At 46.9% G+C, this 16,593-nt stretch overlaps 1 protein-coding gene across 2 annotated transcripts in view; it reads left to right on the top strand.

Moving 5' to 3' along the window:
• Positions 1-16,593, top strand: part of LOC140902092 (scavenger receptor cysteine-rich domain-containing protein DMBT1) — a 90,039-nt gene that overhangs the window by 58,787 nt on the left and 14,659 nt on the right. For both annotated transcript variants that reach the window (XM_073321783.2, XM_073321782.2), the window contains exon 10: positions 13,306-13,635. In XM_073321783.2, coding sequence (XP_073177884.1) covers positions 13,306-13,635 — 330 coding nt within the window. The remainder of the gene's footprint in view (positions 1-13,305; positions 13,636-16,593) is intronic.

The raw sequence follows: 16,593 nt of genomic DNA, 5'->3' as shown, positions 1-16,593 counted from the left end.
GCAGTGATCCGCTCAAGGTCATTCTTGGCAGTATCATTGGTGCCCTTGTGGAGAAGCAGGAAGGGGTAGCGATCCGAGGGCTTGATGAGTCTCGGCAGTCTCTCCGTCACATCGCGAATCCTAGCCCCTGGCAAGCAGCAGACTTCTCGGTTTTCCCGGTCAGGGCGGCAGATAGATGACTCAGACCCCCGGAGGAGAGAGTCCCCGACCACCACCACCCGCCTCCTTCTCTTGGGAGTGGTGATCGTGGAACCCCCAACCTCAGGACATCGCATCTCATGCCTTCCAACCAGCGGAGTCTCCTTCTGCTTTCTCGCCTCAGACATATCATCTGGTCCACTCTCCGCAACGGTACCTGTGGAGAGAACATGAAAGCGGTTAGTTACCTGTGTCTGTGTTACTGGAACCCGGACATTCCGCTTACCTCTTCTGGAGGTCACATGTTGCCAAGCTTCTTCACTGGCCTCTTGGCTCCTCTGTGCAACCTGCTCTATATCTTTAGAGCTTTGTGCCCCTAGAAGGATATCCTGAGTTTTGTCCAGAAAATCCTCAGTTTCTCGTATGCAACGCAGGGTTGTTATCTGTTGCTCCAGACCTTCAATCTTCTCTTCCAATATGGAGACCAGCTTGCACTTTGTACAGACAAAGTCGCTTCTGTCCTGTGGAAGAAAGACAAACATGGCACATCCAGTGCAGGTCACAACAGCTGAACCCCCCCCCACTTCCATATCACCTTCCTACTATGAGCTTCCTCAGAGCAGTTTGCAAGACGTAAGCCTCACTGGGCTCACTCCAGGCGAACTCCCAGGCAAACTCCTGCTGTGAGCTGCTCTGCTGTCCCCCGCTGCTCAGCTGGTTCGCCGCTGCTCAGCTGGTTCCTGAAGCTCTGGCTATTTTTAAACAGCCAGGCTTCCCTGACACAAACAAACGGACACCCTAATGCCCACCCCCTGCAGGCTAGCAGCCAATCAGACACTCACTCAGGCTCTCACACTGCCCTCCCAGCAAACACACGCTCGGATACTTCCTCAGCAAGCAAACACACACACACTCGGATACTTACCAGTCCCAGGCAAACTCCTGCTGTGAGCTGCTCTGCTGTCCCCCGCTGCTCAGCTGGTTCGCCGCCGCTCAGCTGCTTTGCGAAGCTCTGGCTATTTTTAAACAGCCAGGCTTCCCTGACACAAACAAACGGACACCCTAATGCCCGCCCCCATTAGTAGTCAGGATCTGTTTAACTACAGGCTGAGCAAGTGCAGAATGGTGGTAGAATGTGCATTTGGACGTTTAAAGGCGCACTGGCGCAGTTTACTGACTCGGTTAGACCTCAGCGAAACCAATATTCCCACTATTATTACTGCTTCTTGTGCACTCCACAATATCTGTGAGAGTAAGGGGAAAGACGTTTATGGCGGGGTCGGAGGTTGAGGCAAATTGCCTGGCTGCTGGTTTTGCACAGCCAGACACCAGGGCGGTTAGAAGAGCACAGGAGGGCGCAGTGCACATCAGAGAAGCTTTGAAAACCAGTTTCATGACTGGCCAGGCTACGGTGTGAAAGTTCTGTTTGTTTCTCCTTGATGAAACCCCCCACCCCTTGGTTCACTCTACTTCCCTGTAAGCTAACCACCTACCCCCACCACCCTTCGATCACCACTTGTAGAGGCAATAAAGTCATTGTTGCTTCACATTCATGCATTCTTTATTAAATCACACAAATAGGGGGATAACTACCAAGGTAGCCCAGGAGGGGTGGTGGAGGAGAGAAGCACCAGGAGGGATGGTGGAGGAGGGAAGGACAAGGCCACACAGCACTTTAAAAGTTTAAAACTTATTGAATGCCAGCCTTCTGATGCTTGGGCAGTCCTCTGGGGTGGAGTGGCTGGGTGGCCGGAGGCCCCCCCACCACGTTCTTGGGCGTCTGGGTGAGGAGGCTTTGGAACTTGGGGAGGAGGGCGGTTGGTTACACAGGGGCTGTAGTGGCAGTCTGTGCTCCAACTGCCTTTGCTGCAGCTCAACCATACACTGGAGCATACTGGTTTGGTCCTGCAGCAGCCTCAGCATTGAATCCTGCCTCCTCTCATCACGCTGCCGCCACATTTGAGCTTCAGCCCTGTCTTCAGCCCGCCACTTACTCTCTTCAGCCCGCCACCTCTCCTCACGGTCATTTTGTGCTTTCCTGCACTCTGACATGGTCTGCCTCCACGCATTCATCTGTGCTCTGTCAGTGTGGGAGGACAGCATGAGCTCGGAGAACATTTCATTGCGAGTGCGTTTTTTTCTCTTTCTAATCTTCACTAGTCTCTGGGAAGGAGAAGATCCTGTGATTATTGAAACACATGCACCTGGTGGAGAAAAAAAAAGGGACAGTGGTATTTAAAGAGACACATTTTATAGAACAATGGGTACACTCTTTCACGGTAAACCTTGCTGTTAACATTACATACATAGCACATGTGCTTTTGTTCCAAGGTCGCAATTTGCCTCCTCCCACTGCATGGCTAACCCCTCCCCTCTCCCTGTGGCTAACAGCGGGGAACATTTCTGTTCAGCCACAGGCAAACAGCCCAGCAGGAACGGGCACCTCTGAGTGTCCCCTGAAGAAAAGCACCCTATTTCAACCAGGTGACCATGAATGATATCACTCTCCTGAGGATAACACAGAGAGATAAAGAACGGATGATGTTTGAACGCCAGCAAACATACACTGCAATGCTTTGTTGTACAAAGATTCCCGAGTACGTTCTACTGGCCTGGAGTGGTAAAGTGTCCTACTATGGAGGACGCAGTAAGGCTGCCCTCCCCAGAAACCTTTTGCAAAGGCTTTGGGAGTACATGCAGGAGAGCTGCGAATGCCAGGGCAAATTAATCATTACACATGCTTGCTTTTAAACCATGTATAGTATTTTAAAAGGTACACTCACCGAAGGTCCCTTCTCCAGGTCCAGGTCCATAAAAGCTCCAGGGTGAGAAACAGTTCCTGGCTGTCGGGAAAACCGGTTTCTCCGCTTGCTTGCTGTGAGCTATCTTCCTCATCCCCAAAACCTGCTTCCGTGTTGCCTCCATCTCCATTGAAGGAGTCAAACAACACAGCTGGGGTAGTGGTGGCTGAACCCCCTAAAATGGCATGCAGCTCATTATAGAAGCGGCATGTTTGGGGCTCTGACCCGGAGCGGCCGTTCGCCTCTGGTTTTCTGGTAGGCTTGCCTCAGCTCCTTAAGTTTCACGGGGCACTGGTTCGGGTCCCTGTTATGGCCTCTGTCCTTCATGCCCTGAGAGATTTTGACAAATGTTTTGGCATTTCGAAAACTGGAACGGAGTTCTGATAGCACGGATTCCTCTCCCCATACAGCGATCAGATCCCGTACCTCCCGTTCAGTCCATGCTGGAGCTCTTTTGCGATTCTGGGACTCCATCATGCTCACCTCTGCTGATGAGCTCTGCACAGTCACTTGCAGCTTGCCACGCTGGCCAAACAGGAAATTGAAATTAAAAAGTTAGTGGGCTTTTCCCGTCTACCTGGCCAGTGCATCTGAGTTGAGAGTGCTGTCCAGAGCAGTCACAATGGAGCACTCTGGGATAGCTCCCGGAGGCCAATACCATCTAATTGTGTCCACAGTACCCCAAATTTGACCCGGCAAGGCCGATTTAAGCGCTAATCCACTTGTCAGGCATGGAGTAAGGAAATCGATTTTAAGAGCCCTTTAAGTAAAAAAAAAAGGGCTTCATCGTGTGGATGGGTGCAGGTTTACTTCGATTTAACGCTGCTAAATTCGACCTAAACTCCTAGTGTAGACCAGGGCTTAGTCGGTACTGGTCCTGCTTTGAGCAGGGGGTTGGACTAGATGACCTCCTGAGGTCTCTTCCAACCCTAATCTTCTGTGATTCCATGATTCTGCTGCCCCCTGCCTCTCTATTGTGACCTCTGCAGGTTGCTCTCCTGAGTCTCCACCCAGCTCTCAGTAACTATCAGCTCTTATTGAGGAAACCTCAGTGCTGAAGCAGGCTGGGCAGAAACACTGTCTCACAGCAGGTGATTTCAGCTCTAGCAATCGCTTAAACCAAAAAGACTCCTAATGGAGCCTTAATTAGCTCTATCTTTGAAGAGTGGGGAGGGGCAGATTAAACCATGCCTAGACCTCTTACACACAGCCCACACATCATCTCCACCCCCTCTCACTCTTGATAGGGGTTTAGTGTCTGAGCCCTTTGGTTAGTGGGTTCAGCTGTGGGCAAGCTGAGCACATTTCTGCTGCCCTTTACTCAGAGAATCAGGACAACAACATTTCACTACCCCTGCATTCAATTACTACAGTGATTTTTAACCAAGCATCAGCCAACACAGCTATTTGCTGGATACCTAGGCAGGGTGGGTGTGTTAATGGAAATACTGTCTGGTCCTGAAGACTTTCCCCCTCCCCTGCTCATGACTAGCTGTCAAGGGAGAGCTCATTCCAACCTTGCTTACCACTAGCTTGTTCAGCCATCTGACTGTGCATCCTCAAGGTCCAGTCTTTTAACTGGGCTCTCCTCCACCATATGTGACTGTCTGTATTGCTGCCCGATAGGCACACTGAGAAGATCGGGCTATGTCAAATCTCTGCATTGTAGCTATTCCTCTGACCAGTCCAGTCAGGGAACTGTTAATTCTAGTCCAGGATCTGTGTCGCATGTTGGAAATAGGCAGATACAAGTTAGGGTTTCTGATATTCATCAGCAAGCCAGTCTCTGTATCCCAGAGTTGCCGCCCCTCTGTGAGGACACAGCTGTCAGCCCAGCTCTGCCATCACTCATCTGAGACTGGTCCTGTGCCGGCAGCACTAGACCCCACTGCAGCAATGGCTGCCACAAAATGATGTTGCCAAGTCAGTCGTGGCAAGTCAGGAGGAACCGCAGGGGCAGGTATTTGCTTCAGCTTTCACTGCGCTCCAGGCAGTTCTCAGGGGGATGGACTCTGGGCGACGTTTTCAGGGAGCTATGGCATCTCAGAAGTGGCTCAGGTCCGATTGGTGAATGGTTCGAGTCACTGCATTGGGAGAGTCAAGGTGTTTTATAAACAAGAAGTGGGGAACCGTGTTTGATGACAGCTGGAACTTACAGGATGCCACAGTTGTGTGCAGGCAGCTGGGCTGTGGGACGGCGTTATCAGCCCCCGCCGGGGCTCATTTTGGGCAAGGAGCTGACCGTATCTGACTGGATGACGTCAACTGCACAGGGACAGAAGCTGCCCTCTCCGATTGCAGGGCTCGGCCTTGGGGAGACAATAACTGTCACCATGGAGAAGATGCTGGTGTCAAGTGCTCAGGTAACCCTCATCCATCACGTCACTGTCTGTGCTGCAGGGATCGGGCTGGGAAGCTTTCAGCACAGACCCAGCTCTCCTGTCTGAGTCAGCACTGACCCCAGTGCCCCAGCATGGTGCTAAGGGCCTGTACTGCAGGGACCCGGTTCGGGGTCACAGTAAGTGTCGCTTTTCCCATGGTGTCAGTGCTGACCCCATTTCCCCCGCACAAGTCTATGTGCCTGTACTGCAGGGAGCGGGATGGGGGCTCAGTAGGGGGCGCTCTCCCCTCAGTCAGTGCTGAGCCCTGTGCCCCAGCACAGCACTTAGGGCCTGCGCTGCAGGGAGCAGTACGTGCGCCTCTGTGAGAGACCCTCCCCGTCGCTGATCACTCAAGTTCCCCTCCCCGCCTCCCCACCCCCTCTCACCTCACCTCCGCCTCTACCTGCTCCCCTGAGTGCGCCGTGTCACCGCTTCTCCGCCTACCTCCCAGCACTTGCCGCCGCAAAACAGCTGTTTCGTGGTCTAACAAGCTCCGGGAGGGAGGGGGAGGAGTGGGAACACGGCACACTCGGGATGAGGTGGGGCTGGGGCGGGGATTTGGGGAAGAGGTTGGAATAGGGGCAGGGAGGGGTTGGAGTTGGGGCGGGGACAAGCACTCACCAGCGCCAGCAGAAGTCAGTGCCTATGAGAATGGCAATAGTCTTCTCTGAACGTAGTAGCAAAAGTAATCCACAAGCCTCACTACTTTGATCCATCCCATCTTGGTAGATACTTTCCAAAGCCAGTAACAATGGCTGGAGTAATTTTAAGACAATAGCCAAGGATCGCTCATGAAAAAGCCAGCGGGTTTTCCCAGGTTGGACTAATTTGAACTTCAGTCCCAGTGTAACTTCTATATTTTCCAAGATATTCAGTCTTTTTGGACTCTTGTTGAAAAAAGAATAGAATGAAGACATTAAATTTATAACTTTTTAAATGCCTTTTGAAGAGTCTGTAGCTCGTATTAGTGCTAGGTGGAGTAGATGGCCTCTGCAGTGTGTGTAGGAGAGATTAGGGTTGCACTTTTCTCTGAGCAAAGCTTGTACTCCACCATGTCTTCCAGGGAAGTTTGCAGCTCCATCAAATGCACAAGCAGCCATCTCTTTGGGGTCCAATTGACAAGCATTTAACTCTTCTAAAAGATATGGGTTGTCACAGATGCAGCCGATGTGTCTTCTATAAAACTTGAACATCTAGAAATGCCTCTACCGGCCTACCACTGACATCAAGATAATGTATACAGTGACTTAAAACTTGATGCCCATTTGCATCGGTGCATTCATCAGCCATGTATGCAAATATTTTGAATGTGGTGAGAGCGTTCTTCACTTTTTCAAATGTTGAGTCTTTCACTGTTGCACCGCATGCTTTTAGCCAGTCAGTTGAGTTTCTTGCAGAAAGACAGTGAGCATTTGCTGGTCTTGTTCGGAACCAGTGTTCAACTTCAGGATGAACAAGTGACCATGCACTTAACATTGGCCTCCAGTTTGTAGCGTGTGGTATCTCTTGCTTAAATAGAAAGTAGGATTCCACAGCCATGTTTGTTCACATGAACTGTGTTGTGTCTCCAGCATTCTTAACAGCCTCATTAAGTACTTCTAAAATTGGCTTTGAAAGGGGGCTTATAAGGCTTTCTGCATGTTGATGCACTCCAGAGGCATGGTGTTTTGCAGCCTTTTCACATAGTTTGTCAGCATTGGCTTTGCTGATCCATCTGACAAACCAAAGTCCTCCACTTTTACCAATTATAGCATTGGAAAGCTTTCCTTCTTCGTAAGCTTTTTTGCAAGAGGTGCACCAGTAGCCATCTTTTGTAACTTAAATGGAAACACTTTGACTGACAAACATCAGGAACTGCCTTTAGGTTTCGGAGGCACTGTTTCTTCAGTAGGTAGCTGTATTTGTGCTTCGGGCTGGCTGGATATAGATGCATCACTTGAACCTTCAGATGACACGTTGATATATTCTTGGTTCTTGATGTGTTCTTCACCTTGGTTAGTTTTTGAGGCCTTTGAGTGGAAAAATTGTTGGTTTTTTTTGTCTTTTCATTTTCACTTTGACCTGCAACATATAAAAGAGATATTCATAACTTAAATGTTTTGTTAGGGTAATGCAAATTTAACGTAAGGATAATGCAGATTACACCAAAACACATAACAGTTCTAGATTTCTAAAACAAAATATAAATTTTTTAAAAAATGTATTTAATTTAAATTACTTTTGAAAAGTAAGTGATCATGGGATAAGAGGGAAGTCCTCTCATGGATCAGTAACTGGTTAAAAGATGGTAAACAAAGGGTCTGAATAAGTTATCAGTTTTCAGAATGGAGAGAGATAAATATAGTGGTATCCCTGTGGGGTCATTGGTATGGGGACCATTACTGTTCAACATATTCATAAATGATCTGGAAAAATGGGTAAACAGTGAGGTGGCAAAATTTGCAGATGATACAAAACTATTCAAGATAGTTAAGTCCAAAGCAGACTGTGAAGAGTTAAAGGGATCTCACAAAACTGGGTGACTGGGCAACAAAATGGCAGATGAAATTCAGTGTTGATAAATGCAAAGTAATGCAGATTGGAAAACATAATCGCAACTATACGTACAAAATGATGGGGTCTAAATTAGTTGTTAACACTCAAGAAAGAGATGTTGGAGTCATTGTGGATGGTTCTCTGAAAATATCCACTCAATGTGCAGCGGCAGTCAAAAAAGCAAACAGAATGTTGGGAATCATTAATGACAGGTTTCAGAGTAACAGCCGTGTTAGTCTGTATTCGCAAAAAGAAAAGGAGGACTTGTGGCACCTTAGAGACTAACCAATTTATTTGAGCATAAGCTTTCGTGAGCTACTTTGCACAGTATGCATCCGATGAAGTAAGCTGTAGCTCACGAAAGCTTATGCTCAAATAAATTGGTTAGTCTCTAAAGTGCCACAACTACTCCTTTTCTTTTTGGGACTCATTAAGAAAGGGATAGATAATAAGACAGAAAATATCATATTGCCTCTATATAAATCCATGGTACGTGCACACCTTGAATACTGTGCAGAAGTGGTCACTCCATCCGAAAAAAGATATATTGGAATTGGAAAAGGTACAGAGATGGGCAACTAAAATGATTAGGGGTATGAAACAGGAGGAGAGATTAAAATGACTGGGAATTTTCAGCTTAGAAAAGAGATGACTAGGGAGGGATATGATAGAGGTCTATAAAATCTTGACTGGTATGAAGAAAGTGAATAAGGAAATGTTATTTAATCCTTCACATAACACAAGAACTAGCAGTCACCCAATAAAATTGATAGGCAATAGGTTTTAAAAAAACAAAAGGAAGTACTTCTTCACACAACATATAGTCAACCCATAGAGCTCTTTGCCAGGGGATGCCGTGAAGACCAAAACCAGGATTAAAAAAAGAACTAGAAAAATTCTTGGAGAATAGGCCCATCAGTGGCTATTAGCTAGGATGGGGAGGGATGCAACACCATACTCTGAGTGTCCCTAGCTTGTTTGCCAAAAGCTGGGAATGGGCAACAGGGGGTGGATCATTTGATGATTACCTGTTCTGTTCATTCCCTCTCAAGCATCTGGCCTTGACCACTGTCGGAAGACAGGATATTGGGTTGCATGGACCATTAGTCTGATCCAGTGTGGCCATCCTTATGTAAAAATTAATTATAATAATAAAAATGTTTAGTACAGAAACTCCCCAACATAATGACCTCTCAAGATAGCAACAATGTCAGATAACAACCTTGGCAAATAATGCATTTTAAAAATCTTGGCCTACGAGGAAACATATTTATATAAGTTTCCATTCCCAGTCACAAATCTAGCATTCTGGAGCAAAGTCACTAAAATATAGTCCAACAAACGTTTATGTAACGTGCCCCTCACTTTTCCCTCCATCACACCTCACTTACCAGTGTTGTCCTTGGTCAGTGGAGACTCAGAGTTCAGAGGTGCTTTCACATGAGTTCACCTCCCAGGTAGGGGGCAAGAAGGCACCTTGCTTGTTCCTCCAGCTGCTCACTGTTCGCTCTGGCCACTGTTGTTGGTTGTACCATGTTCACTCCATCGCTCTGTTGCCAATGGACCTGTGCCATCACCTTCTGCTGCCACCAGCCTCTGTGACCTCTGTGAGTTGGTCTCTTGAGGTTTCACCCAGCTCTCAGAGATTTCAGCTCAGTGGGGGAACCTCACAGCTAGTGCAGGCTGGGCCATCTCTTCCACAGAAACACTGTCCCACAGCAGGTCTAAGCACTTACACCTAATTGTCAGTGATTTCAGCTGCAGTGGTCACTTAACAGAACAAAAGACTCTCTATGGAGCCTAATCAGCTCTGTCTTTAAACAGTGGAGAGGGGCAGGTCAAATAGTACTTGTGACTCAGGCAGACCATCAAGCAAAACACCTGTCCCCACCCTCTCTCCTGATGCCCTCAATCAGCACAGGCTAGGTACAGTTCTACTGCCCTTTACTCAGACAATAAGAATAATTAATAACAAGATTAATAACAAGAATTTTAATTATAAGCTAGGGACGCATCAGTTAGAAGTAACGGAGGAGGAAAAGGACCTTGGAGTATTGGTTGATCATAGGATGACTATGAGCCGCCAATGTGATATGGCTGTGAAAAAAGTTAATGCGGTCTTGGGATACATCAGGAGAGGTATTTCCAGTAGGGATAAGGAGGGTTTAGTACCGTTATACAAGGCACTGGTGAGACCTCACCTGGAATACTGTGTGCAGTTCTGGTCTCCCATGTTTAAGAAGGATGAATTCAAACTGGAACAGGTACAGAGAAGGGCTACTAGGATGATCCGAGGAATGGAAAACTTGTCTTATGAAAGGAGACTCAAGGAGCTTGGCTTGTTTAGCCTAACTAAAAGAAGGTTGAGGGGAGATATGATTGCTCTCTATAAATATATCAGAGGGATAAATACCAGAAAGGGAGAGGAATTATTTAAGCTCAGTACCAAAGTGGACACAAGAACAAATGGATATAAACTGGCCACTAGGAAATTTAGACTAGAAATTAGACAAAGGTATTTAACCGTTAGAGGAGTGAAGTTTTGCAATAGCCTTCCAAAGGAAGCAGTGGGGGCAAAAGATCTATCTGGCTTTAAGATTAAACTCAGTAAGTTTATGGAGGAGATGGTATGATGGGATAACATGGTTTTAGTAATTAAATATTCATGGTAAATAGGCCCAATGGCCTGTGATGGGCTATTAGATGGGGTGAGATCTGAGTTACCCAGGAAAGAATTTTCTGTAGTATCTGGCTGATGAATCTTGCCCATATGCTCAGGGTTTAGCTGATCGCCATATTTGGGGTCAGGAAGGAATTTTCCTCCAGGGCAGATTGGAAGAGGCCCTGGAGGTTTTTCGCCTTCCTCTGTAGCATGGGGCACGGGTCACTTGCTGGAGGATTCTCTGCTCCTTGAAGTCTTTAAACTACGATTTGAGGACTTCAATAGCACAGATATAGATGTGAGGGTTTTTTTGTAGGAGTGGTGGGTGAAATTCTGTGGCCTGCGTTGTGCAGGAGGTCAGACTAGATGATCATAATGGTCACTTCTGACCTAAATATCTATGAATAACAACATGTCATTACCCCCGCATTCAAGTGATTTGTAACCCAATCCCAGCCAAAATCTATCACTTGGGCAACACAGCTCTATTTGCTGAATACCTAGGTAGATTAGGTGTGAATGTAAATGCAATCTGGTCCTGAAGCCTTTCCCCCCAGCCCCTAGCTCATCACTAGCTCTCAGGGAGAGCTCATTTTGACTTTGCTTACAAATCATAATTTGAAATTATTAGGTTGGCCATCATCACTGAAATGAATGCACTGACATTGTCATAAAAAACAACAGCTGTATAAGGAAGCTAGTCTATGTTCATACTTTTCACCTGGAGCTGCAGCTAGCGAGAGATGTCAAGAGTAACAAGAAGGGTTTCTTCAGGTATGTTGGCAACAAGAAGAAAGCCAAGGAAAGTGTGGGCCCCTTACTGAATGAGGGAGGCAACCTAGTGACAGAGGATGTGGAAAAAGCTAATGTACTCAATGCTTTTTTTGCCTCTGTCTTCACTAACAAGGTCAGCTCCCAGACTGCTGCGCTGGGCATCACAAAATGGGGAAGAGATGGCCAGCCCTCTGTGGAGATAGAGGTGGTTAGGGACTATTTAGAAAAGCTGGACGTGCACAAGTACATGGCGCCGGACGAGTTGCATCCGAGAGTGCTGAAGGAATTGGCGGCTGTGATTGCAGAGCCATTGGCCATCATCTTTGAAAACTCGTGGTGAACCGGGGAAGTCCCGGATGACTGGAAAAAGGCTAATGTAGTGCCAATCTTTAAAAAAGGGAAGAAGGAGGATCCTGGGAACTACAGGCCAGTCAGCCTCACCTCAGTCCCTGGAAAAATCATGGAACAGGTCCTCAAAGAATCAATCCTGATGCACTTGCATGAGAGGAAAGTGATCAGGAACAGCCAGCATGGATTCACCAAGGGAAGGTCATGCCTGACTAATCTAATCGCCTTTTATGATGAGATTACTGGTTCTGTGGATGAAGGGAAAGCAGTGGATGTATTGTTTCTTGACTTTAGCAAAGCTTTTGACACGGTCTCCCACAGTATTCTTGTCAGCAAGTTAAGGAAGTATGGGCTGGATGAATGCACTATAAGGTAGGTAGAAATGGGTAGTGCTCAATGGCTCCATGTCTAGTTGGCAGCCGGTATCAAGTGGAGTGCCCCAAGGGTCGGTCCTGGGGCCGGTTTTGTTCAATATCTTCATAAATGATCTGGAGGATGGTGTGGATTGCACTCTCAGCAAATTTGCGGATGATACTAAACTGGGAGGAGTGGTAGATACGCTGGAAGGGAGGGATAGGATACAGAAGGACCTAGACAAATTGGAGGATTGGGCCAAAAGAAATCTGATGAGGTTCAATAAGGATAAGTGCAGGGTCCTGCACTTAGGATGGAAGAATCCAATGCACCGCTACAGACTAGGGACCGAATGGCTAGGCAGCAGTTCTGCGGAAAAGGACCTAGGGGTGACAGTGGACGAGAAGCTGGATATGAGTCAGCAGTGTGCCCTTGTTGCCAAGAAGGCCAATGGCATTTTGGGATGTATAAGTAGGGGCATAGCGAGCAGATCGAGGGACGTGATCGTTCCCCTCTATTCGACATTGGCGAGGCCTCATCTGGAGTACTGTGTCCAGTTTTGGGCCCCACACTACAAGAAGGATGTGGATAAATTGGAGAGAGTCCAGCGAAGGGCAACAAAAATGATTAGGGGTCTAGAACACATGACTTATGAGGAGAGGCTGAGGGAGCTGGGATTGTTTAGTCTGCAGAAGAGAAGAATGAGGGGGGATTTGATAGCTGCTTTCAACTACCTGAAAGGGGGTTCCAAAGAGGATGGCTCTAGACTGTTCTCAATGGTAGCAGATGACAGAACGAGGAGTAATGGTCTCAAGTTGCAGTGGGGGAGATTTAGGTTGGATATTAGGAAAAACGTTTTCACTAAGAGGGTGGTGAAACACTGGAATGCGTTACCTAGGGAGGTGGTAGAATCTCCTTCCTTAGAGGTTTTTAAGGTCAGGCTTGACAAAGCCCTGGCTGGGATGATTTAACTGGGAATTGGTCCTGCTTCGAGCAGGGGGTTGGACTAGATGACCTTCAGGGGTCCCTTCCAACCCTGATATTCTATGATTCTATGAAATCTGTTTTACTTTTTTCAGATAAAATATGTGTATCATACACTGTATATGCTTTTAAAGTGTGTATTAATGTTTCAGTTTCAATTCAAATTTCCAAACAATTACGAAATTGGCAACACTGCATGTAACTAGTTCACAAAACTGGGGGAGAAGCGGGGGCACGTGTTGGGAAATTCATGGGGGGTGTAGGGAAATCCTTAGGGATCAGATGCACAGGAACCTCCCTGAATGTTTATTCCTTGGGACATTTGCAGACTCTGCCATTCCTGAGCAGACTCCGCTCCGACTGGTGAATGGTCCAAGTAACTGCTCTGGGAGAGTCGAGGTGCTTCACAACCAGCAGTGGGGAACCGTGTGTGATGACACCTGGGATTTAACTGAGGCCAGAGTCGTGTGCAGGCAGCTGGGCTGTGGGACGGCGTTATCAGCCCCTGGAAGAGCTCAGTTTGGGCGAGGCTCTGACCGTATCTGGCTGGATGACGTTTACTGCACAGGGACAGAAGCTGCCCTCTCTGATTGCAGGTCTCGGCCTTGGGGAGACAACAACTGTCACCATGGAGAAGATGCCGGTGCTGTGTGCTCAGGTAACTCTCATCCATAGGGGTTGCTCACCCCTGGCAGTCACTACTAACCTGAATGACGCAGTGCAGCGGTGTGCAGAGTTCTGCAGGGACTGGAGGGGGCGCTCTTCCCTCGCTGTCAGTGCTGAGCCCAGTGCCCCAGCACAGCACTTAGGGCCTGCGCTGCAGGGAGCGGTACATGTGCCTCAGTGAGAGACCCTCCCCGTCGCTGATCGCTCTGATCCCCTGCCCCATTACAGCACAATGGGGTGCTGGGTAACTGTCGATCCCATTTGTGGGATTTGGGGTCGAATGGAGCCTCCAGCCACTCAGGGCCAGTAGAAACACTGGGTCCATTTATGAAGTGTGGGGTTTCTGACAGTGGCCAAGGCCAGGTGCTTCAGAGGGAATGAACAGAACAGGCAATCATCAGCTGATCCATCCCCTGTTGCCCATTCCCAGCTTCTGGCAAAGAGGCTAGGGACACTCCGAGCATGGTGTTGCATCCCTCCCCATCCTGGCTAATAGCCACGGATGGAACTATTCTCCAGGCATTTCTCGAGTTCTTTTTTTAATCCTGGCAAATAATGCATTTTAAAAATCTTGGCCTACTAGGAAACATATTTATATAAGTTTCCATTCCCAGTCACAAACATTCCACTATTCTATCAGGAGGATGTTAAAATAGAAGCTATGTAAGTTAGGTAGTTTAAAATCAGCAAGTCCAGGTAATTTGCATCCAAGGATTTTAAAACAGCCGAGGAAGGAGCATGCTGGACCATTAATATTTATTTTCAATAAGTCTTTGAGAGTTAGGAAAGCTCCAGCAGCCTGGAAGAAAGCTAATGTTATTCCATTTTTTAAAAGGGATAACTCAGCTAATTACAGGCCTGTCAGCCTGACATCAATCCCAAGCAAGACAATGGAGGGACTGATATGGGAGTAGAACAATAAAGAATTAAAGGAGGGTAATGTAATTGATGGAAATGAACGTGGGTTTAATGGAAAATAGATCTTGTCAAACTAACTTGATATCTTTTTTTGATGAGATTACCAGTTTGGTTGATAAAGGTAATAGTGTGGATGAAATAGACTTAGACTTCTGTAAGGTACCGCAAAACATTTTGATTGAAAAGCTAGAACAGTATAAAATTAACATGGCAGGGAGTGGTTCTTCGGTCTATGTTATTTAACATTTTTATCAATGACTTGGAAAAAATATAAAATCATAGGTGTTAAAGTTTGCAGATGATACAAAAATTGGGGGAGGACAGGTCACTGATTCAGAGTGATCTGGATAACATGGTAAGCTAGGTGCAAGCAAACAATATGCATTTTGACATGGCTAAATGTAAATATCTACATCTAGCAACAAAGAATGCAGATCATGTTTACATGGTGGGGGATTATATCCTGAGAAACAGTGGATCAGAAACAGATTTCCAGGTCGTGGTGGACAATCAGCTGGACATGAGCTCTCACGGAGACTCTGTGGTCAAAAGGGCTATGCAATCCTGGGATGTATTTAGAGAGGATATTTTGCCTATATTTGGCACTGCTGTGGCCATTGCAGGAATACTGTATTCAGTTCTGGTGCCCACAATCCAGGAAGGATGTTGATAAATTGGAGAGGGTTGTAGAAGAGCCATAAGAATGATTAAAGGATAAGAAAACCTGCCTTACAGTAATTGGCTCAAGGAGCTCAGTCTATTAACAAAGAAGGGTAAGAGGTGACTTGATCACAGTCCACAAAAATCAACCCAGGGAACAAATATTTAATAATGGGCTCTTCAGTCTAGCAGAGAAAGGTAGAACAAGATCCAATGGCTGGAAGCTGAAGCTAGACAAATTCAGAGTGGAAATGAAGCATACATTTAGAATAATGAGGGTAATTAACTACTGACAATTTACCACGGGTTGTGGTGGATTCTCCATCGCTGGCAATTGTTGAGTCAAGAATGGATGTTTCTGTAAAAGCTCTGCTCTAGGAATTATTTAGGGAGAAGTTCTCTGCCCTGTACTGGAGATCAGACTAGATGATCACAAAAGTACGTTCTAGCCTTGGAGTCAATGAACCTATGATCCCCTGCCCTGCTATGGCACAATGGGGCACTGTGTAATCACAGGCCTCACTGGCTGGATATGGTGTCAAATTGAGCCTGTAGCCAATTACATGGACTAGAAACGAGGGTCACTTTGTCCAGAGTAGGTCTGGTATCGCCCATTGTTGTGGCCAATTTGCATCTTAGCTAATTAATCCCGAATGTTCTCCGGGAGCTATGATTGGGCTTAGGCTGCTTCCTCACTTCGTGTTTTAAACAGCTGGGCCATATTTCCCTGTCCTATTTCTCAGCTGCCTGGCCCTACCCAAGAGGTGGCTTCATTTCAGTGGTGAGGAGAGATCCTGTTCTCCCATTCTCATGCAGTCTCGGTGGGTGGAGCCTGTTCAGACTAACAGAGTTTAAGGCTGGAAGGGAGCGTTTTGAGCACTGAGTCAGGCCATCGGCAAAACATGGTGAGAGAATCTCTCGAGCCAAGGGCACAACTCAACCTATCCTGAAGATGATCCCTCACTTTCACAGACCTTGGGAGACAGGCCAGTCCTCGCTTACAAACAGCCCCCCAACCTGAAGCAAATACTCACCAGCAGCTATACACCACACAACAAAAACACTAACCCAGGAATCAATCCCTGCAACAAACCCTGTTGCCAACTCTGTCTGCATAGTTATTCAAGGGACACCATCATAGGGCCTAACCACATCAGCCATACCATCAGGGGCTCGTTCACCTGCACATCTACCAATGTGATATATGCCATCATGTACCAGCAATGCCCCTCTGCGAAGTACATTGACCAGACCAGACAGTCTCTATGCAAAAGACTAAATGGGCACAAATCAGACATCAAAAATTGTAACATTCAAAAACCAGTAGAACACTTCAATCTCCTGGACACTCAATAACAGATTAAAAGTGGCA

Source organism: Lepidochelys kempii, chromosome 23 (assembly GCF_965140285.1).
Source record: "Lepidochelys kempii isolate rLepKem1 chromosome 23, rLepKem1.hap1, whole genome shotgun sequence".
NCBI classification, from domain to species: Eukaryota; Metazoa; Chordata; order Testudines; family Cheloniidae; genus Lepidochelys; species Lepidochelys kempii.
This window is presented reverse-complemented; position numbering and strand designations above follow the sequence as displayed.